The sequence below is a fragment of the Propithecus coquereli genome, unplaced genomic scaffold, assembly GCF_000956105.1.
Source record: "Propithecus coquereli isolate 6110/MARCELLA unplaced genomic scaffold, Pcoq_1.0 Scaffold6, whole genome shotgun sequence".
NCBI lineage: Eukaryota > Metazoa > Chordata > Mammalia > Primates > Indriidae > Propithecus > Propithecus coquereli.
The window spans coordinates 13,895,925-13,903,067 of record NW_012151951.1 but is presented as its reverse complement, the minus strand read 5'-3'; the positions used below and the strand labels follow the sequence as shown (position 1 = coordinate 13,903,067).

General features: G+C 36.4%; 1 protein-coding gene across 1 annotated transcript in view; it reads right to left on the bottom strand.

Moving 5' to 3' along the window:
* Positions 1-7,143, bottom strand: part of NNMT (nicotinamide N-methyltransferase) — a 30,932-nt gene that overhangs the window by 8,197 nt on the left and 15,592 nt on the right. Inside the window, exon 2 of the mRNA XM_012659202.1 lies at positions 6,492-6,699. Within this exon, the coding sequence (XP_012514656.1) occupies positions 6,492-6,699 (208 nt within the window). The remainder of the gene's footprint in view (positions 1-6,491; positions 6,700-7,143) is intronic.

Genomic DNA, 7,143 nt, shown 5'->3' with positions numbered 1-7,143 from the left:
GACAAGATCATAAGGGGTAGAAGAGTGGGTTAAGGAAATTACACTATTGTAATATCTTGCATTATTTCTGAGGTAACAGACATGTTAAGGATGCTTATTGCAATTTCTAGAAAAATCACACAAACTCACACAAAACACAGAAGAGGTTAATAGGGGAGATAAAAAGAAATACTAAAAATATGTACACTTATACTAAATGCAATAGTAAAAATTACTCCATTTGCCAAGAGGAAGCAGGAAGGAAGACACAGATGAAAAACAATCAGATAGAACAAATAGAAAACATACCAAGATGATAGATTTAAACTCAACCATATAATACCAGTAATTATATTAAATGTAACTGGACTAAACAATCCAGTTAAAAAGTAGAAATTATCAGTCTGGATTAAAAAGCAATACCTACTATATACGATTTGCAAAAAATAAAATAAAATAAAATATAAAAACACAGGCAGTAGGAAAACAAAAGAGTGGGAAAAGATCTATAGATACATCATGTATATTAGTTATCTATTGTTGCAGAACAAATTATCCCCCAAATTTAGCAGCTTAAAATCACAAATATTTATCTCACAGTTTCTGTGGGTGAGAAATCTGGGTACAGATTAGCTGAGTGCTTCTGATGCAGTCAGTTTCTCAGGAAGTTGCACACAGAGCATTGGTCAAGTATTCAGACTCATCTGATGGCTCAACTGGGGAGAAGTTTGTTTCCAAGCTCACTCCTCAGGACAAGTGTGTGAGAGTAGAGAGAATATTCAGTAAAAAGCTATAGTTTTTTTTAAATCAATTTTATTTTTCCAGCAGTATTAGGTTCACTGCAAAATTGAGCAGAAGGCCTACATTGACACATTATCATCACCCAAAGTCCATAGTTTACATTAAGATTCACTCTTGGTATTGTACATTATATGGGTTTGGACAAATGCACATTGACATGTGTCCACCATTATAGTGTCATACAGAGTAGTCTCTCTGCCCTAAAAATCCTCTGTATTCTACCTATACTTCCTGTCCTCCTCCAAATCCCTGGCAACCACTGATCTTTTTACTGCCTCCACAGTTTTGCCTTTTCCAGAATATCATATTGTTGGAATCGTATAGTATGGAGAATTTTCATATTGGCTTATTTCACTTAGTAATATGAATTTAAGTTTCTTTTATATCTTTTCATGGCTTGATAGCCCATCTGTTTTTTCTTTTTTTAAATCACTGAATAATTGTCCATTATCTGACTGTACCACAGTTGATTTATTCATTCACCTACTGAAAGACAGCTTGGATGCTTCCAATTTGGGGAAATTACGAATAAGGCTATTATAAACATCTGTGTACAGCTTTTCACGTGGACACAAATTTTCAACGTTTGGGGGTAAATATCAGAGTGCAATCGCTGGGTTGAATGGTAAGAGTGTGTTGAGTTTTTTAAGGAACAAACTGCCTTCCCATCAGCAATAAATGAGAGTTTCTGTTGCTCCACATCCTCTCCAGCATTTGGTGTTGTTTGTGCTCTGGATTCTGGCCATTCTAATGGGCATGTGGTGGTGCTGTAGTCTTTTTAAACTTAATCGGAGAATCGATGTTCCATCACCATGCCGCACTCTACCGAATTTGTCAGAATTGAGTAACTAAATCCAATGATATCCTAGGGGAAGGGATTACACCAGGGTGAGACAAAGATTATTGGGAGACACTGCCTACCGCACTGTGCACACACCAGGCATAGGAAGGCTGATGTGGCTACATTAACACCTGAAAAAGTAGACTTCAAGACAAAGTGTATTACTGGATATAAAGGGAGAGATTTCATAATGATAAAATGGTCAATTCATCAAGAAGACATAATAATCCTAAAAAGGTAAATAACAGAGCTATAACAAGCTTCAAAGTGCATAAAGCAAATGCCGACAGAACTATAGGAAGCAAGGGATAAATCAACAATCGTAGTTTGAGATGTTAACGCTTCTCTCTCAGTAATTGATAGACTAAATAAGGAAACAATCAGTAAGGATGTAGAAAATTTGAGCGATACTATCAATCTACCTGATTTAATTGATATTTATAGAAACTACATCTACAATTGGACAATGTACATTATTTTCAATGTAGAAAGCACATATAATATTCAGCAAGATAGAATATATGCTAGGCCACAAAATAAATCTCTGACTACAACAAAATTTAATTAGAAACCAATAGCAATAAGATATCTAAAAAAAATCCCCAAATTTTTAGAAATTAACACCATTCTAAATAATTTATGGTCAAAACAGAAATTACAAAAAAATGAGAAAATACGCTGAGTTTGGTTAATAATAAAAATACAACATGCAAAAATCATGGGATGTGGTTAAACAGTGCTGAAGGAAATTTGCAGTTCTAAATGCCTACATTAGAAGAAAGAAATACGTGAAATCAATGATCTAAGCTTCCATCTTAAGAAGCTGGAGAAAGAATTAAAAATAAGAAATTTTAGAAAGCTAGAAAAAAATTAAAAAGAAACTAGAAAAAATTAAAATTAAAGTACATGAAAGAAAGAAATTTTAAAAAAATAACAGAAACTGAGAAAGTAGAAAATGGACAGAAAATAAAGAAAAATCAACAAAGCCAAAAGTTGGTTCTTCGAAAACACAATCTCTAGCAAAGTTGTTCAAGATTAAGAAAAAGAAGACAAATTACTAATATCAAGAATGAAAGAGAGGAAGGAGATCACCACAGATCTTGTGGCCATAAAAAGGTATTAAAAAACCACAATGAGATAGCACCTCACACTTGTTAGGATGACTATTATGAAAAAGACAAGAGGCAAGTGTTGGTTGGGGTATAGAGAAAAGGGAACCCTTGTACACTGTTGGTAGGAATGTAAATCGGTATGGCCATTATGGAAAACAAAGGAGATTTCTCAAAAATTAAAAATCGAACTACTATATGATGATATGTGTATTCTTCTGCTGAGTATATATCCAAAAGAAATGAAAACAGCATATCATAGAGATATCTGTATCCCCACGTTCATTGAAGCATTATTTACAATAGCCAAGATATGGAAGCAACAAAAGCGTCCATCAACAGATGATTGGATATAAAAATTGTGGTATATACAATGGAATATTATTCATTCTTTACAAAGACGGAGATACTGCCATGTGTGACAACATGGATAAAACTGGAGGACATTATGCTAAGTGGGTGCCCCCATAATTTCTTTAGCTATTCCCTATGAAATGTCCAACACTTAGATTTTTTTCTAAATTTTTACTGCAGTGTACACTTTTGTATACCTATTTTGGAGTACAAATTAAAATACATGAATGGGAGTGGGACGAGATGGTTTCTCAAAGGGGAATCAAGATATGATAACTACAGGGAGGTTGGATGAGTGGATGATATGTGAGCAAATGCATCAGGTGAAAACCCAAGATTTGAGAAATTACCTGTTTAAATGAAATGTGTGTTTGCTTCTGCAAAAAAAAAAAAAAAAACAGGATATTGTAAAAAATCTTTATGAGAATAAAGTTGAAAACCAGGATGAAAGGGACAAATTTCTTGAAAAATATTACTTATCAAAACAGACAAAAAAAGAAACAGGAAATCCAAGTAGCCATTAAAGAAATGCTATTCTAATTAATAAACACCTTTCCAAACATGAAAAAAATCCTCAAGTTCAGATGAATTCTATCAATCATTTAAGATGGAAATAATACTAATTATACACAAATTCTTTCAGAAAATAGAAGGGGAGAAATCACACTCAACTTATTTAATGACTCTGGCACCACGCTGGTATCAAAACCTGCCAAGCGCACTATAAGAAAAGAAAAATATAGTTCAATATCCCTCATAAATATAGTTGTAAAAATCCTAAACAAAATATTAGCAAGGCCGGGCGCGGTGGCTCACGCCTGTAATCCTAGCACTCTGGGAGGCCGAGGCGGGTGGATCGCTCAAGGTCAGGCGTTCAAGACCAGCCTGAGCAAGAGCGAGACCCCATCTCTACTAAAAAATAGAAAGAAATGATCTGGACAACTAAAAATATATATAGAAAAAATTAGCCGCGCATGGTGGCGCATCCCTGTAGTCCCAGCTACTCGGGAGGCTGAGGCAGAAGGATTGCTTGAGCCCAGGAGTTTGAGGTTGCTGTGAGCTAGGCTGACGCCACGGCACTCACTCTAGCCCGGGCAACAAAGCGAGACTCTGTTTCAAAAAAAAAAAAAAATATTAGCAAATCACACCCAGCAATACATAAAAAGAATAATACTTCGTGACCAAGGGGTTATGCCAGTTTGGTTTAACATTCAGAATTACCCAATATAATTCACACTTTCAGAATAAAGGAGAAAAATCATATGACCGTCTCAGTAAATGCAAAATATTTGACAAAATTCAACATTTGATTAAAAATTTCAAAGAGGTTAGGAATACAAAGGATAAATTTCCTTTTTTTTTTTTGAGACAGTCTCACTCTATCACCCAGGCTACAGTGCAGTGATGGCATCATAGCTTACTGCAACCTCAAACTCCTGGGCTCAAGCAATCCTCCTGCCTCAGCCTCCTGAGTAGCTGGGACTACAGGCATGCACTACCACGCCCAGCTAATTTTTTCTATTTGTAGTAGAGACAGGTGTCGCTGTTGCTCAGGCTGGTCTCAAACTCCTGACCTTAAGTGATCCTCCCACCTTGGCAGCCCAGAGTGCTAGGATTACAGGTGTGAGCCAATGAACCCACCCAAAAATCTGTTTTTATTTGCAGATGATATAATAGTGCACGTAGAAAACCCTATACAGTCTACAAAAAAACACTACTAAAATTGATCTGAGAAGTCAGCAAAGTCATAGGACACAAGGCTAATAAATAAAAATCAATCGTATTTTAATATATTACCAAATGGGATAAAAATGAAATTACTAAAATGAAATTTTAAAAATACAATTAACAATGGCATTAAAAACATGAAACAATTCGGAACAATTTTACTGAAACATATGTAAAATATGAGAACTATAAAATATGGGTGAGAGAAATTAAAGAAGTCCTAAATAAATGAAGAGATAAACCATGTTCATGGGCTGGAGATTTAACATGTCCATTCTCCTAAATTGATCTGTAAATTCAAAGAAATCCTATTTTAAGTCTCAGCAGGCTTTGGTTTTTTTTTTTTTTTTTTTGAGAAATTGACAAGATTGTTCTAAAGTTTACATCAAAATATAATGGCAGTATAATTGCCAAAAATAGTCTTGAAAAAAACCAAGCTGGAGGACTTACACTACCTGATTTCAAGACTTACTATGCCTGCTAATAGAGATAAAAGATTAGTGGAAATCCAGTGGAAATTAAGCAACTCTGGAGGATAGCAAAATGTTAACTGTGAAAAAAAAAAAATAAAACCTCTAGTTTATTCATACTGCTATTTTATAAATAATTGTGCCACCAGTGAGTCACCTTGATAACTTACATTTGACAATCCATGTTACTACCAGTAAGACAGTGTATCAACAATATGTAAGAAAATAAATATAAAGTTACAATACTCCTAATAACCTTGAGGGAAAGAAATATGCCAGCCGTCAGTAGACCATTGAAAGAAAACAGGAGGTTAAAGAAATAGAAGCAGACATTAGAGTTAGTTTCAGAAGAGAAACTGACTCCTAGAAATAAACAAAAGTTAGCAAGTTGATGGGTATCAACGAGTGCAATTACAAAGAAACGAATGGACCGTTACTTCCAGACGAGAGCAGAAGAGGCATCTTCTTTAGGAAGATGTTAAATCCTCATGATTTTATATTGATACCTGGGATTCAGGAATGGTTCTTCAATTTTCCTGTTGTTCAAGTTCAGGAACATGAGGGTCACCCTTGACATTTCCCTCTCCTCTCTCCCCATAACCAATCATTACCAATTATTATTCATTCTAGCTCAAAAATCAATCTTCAAACCATCTATCTCTCTCCATCACCATAGTCCAAGTCACCAACATCTCTCACCTGGATCTAAATTGTCTCCTTTCTGCATCTCTTGTTCTGCTATAAACCCCTCTAATCCATTCTCTGCACAGCAGCCAGGGAGATCTTTGTCAGTGTATACTGAGGGTCTGATCACCCTCCTGGTTATAGCTCTAATGTCTTCTCATTACACTTGAAGTCCACAATCTTTAATTTGGCCTAGAAAGTCCTAAATGATCTGGGGCTCACTTGTCTTTCCTGATGTGAGTTCTAGGAGAGAAGAGCCCTCCTCTGGTTTGTTCACTGTTTCATCCCAGTGGCTAGTACCTTGGTGCATCGTAGGTGCTCAATATGTTTGTTGAATGAATGAATGCTGGTTAATCATGACCCCAAAAGTGTTAGCACTCATTTCTTGAGGGCGATTGTCTTGTTAGGAAATCAGAGCCCTTTCCTAACAAATGTTGAGATATATTCATTTTACAAATATATACTTTTACTGTCAACTGTCACACAGGTACCCTCAGAAAGCCAAGTAGACACCAGTTTCTCTACCTGTTCCCTTCGAGATCACACACGTAGGTCACCACTGGGGACCAGTCGAAAGCCTCTGGCTCCTTCTTCAGCCACTTCTCCAGCTCCTGCAGGTTCTGGTCCGTGTAGTCAGAGACGATGATCTCCTTGAAGGACTCACACGCAGAGAGGAGCTGATAGATGGTGGGGCCAGAGCCGATGTCAATCAGGAGGTCTCCCTTCACACCATCTGGGTAGGCGGAGGCAATGAGGAAGGGGCGTCAGGTGTCTTAGGGGGGTGGACAGAGCTCGGTTTACCTTCTCTTCACCGGGATTGTGCCGGAGATCCCCAAAGACAGACTGCCGCTCTACTTAAAATTCTTCCCTCAAAATATTTTTTTAAAACGTCTTAAAAAAAAAAAAACCTGCAATTTACATCACAGTGATACAGAAGTGTGTATCAAAGAAAACGTAAATACCAAAAATACTAAAAATGGCTCACTTGAATTAAATAAAGACCCTCAGTTTGAAAAAACCTCGAACATGCATAAGACAAAAAGTTGAAGAGAAAGAAAACATCTTTTCATTTTGCAATCCCCAATCCGGGGTGGAGGCATGTTGCTGGGCTATTTTCAAGTCTAGGAGAAAGAAACAATGATTTACATCTGGGGTCCAGACCAGTGATCCAGAAAGG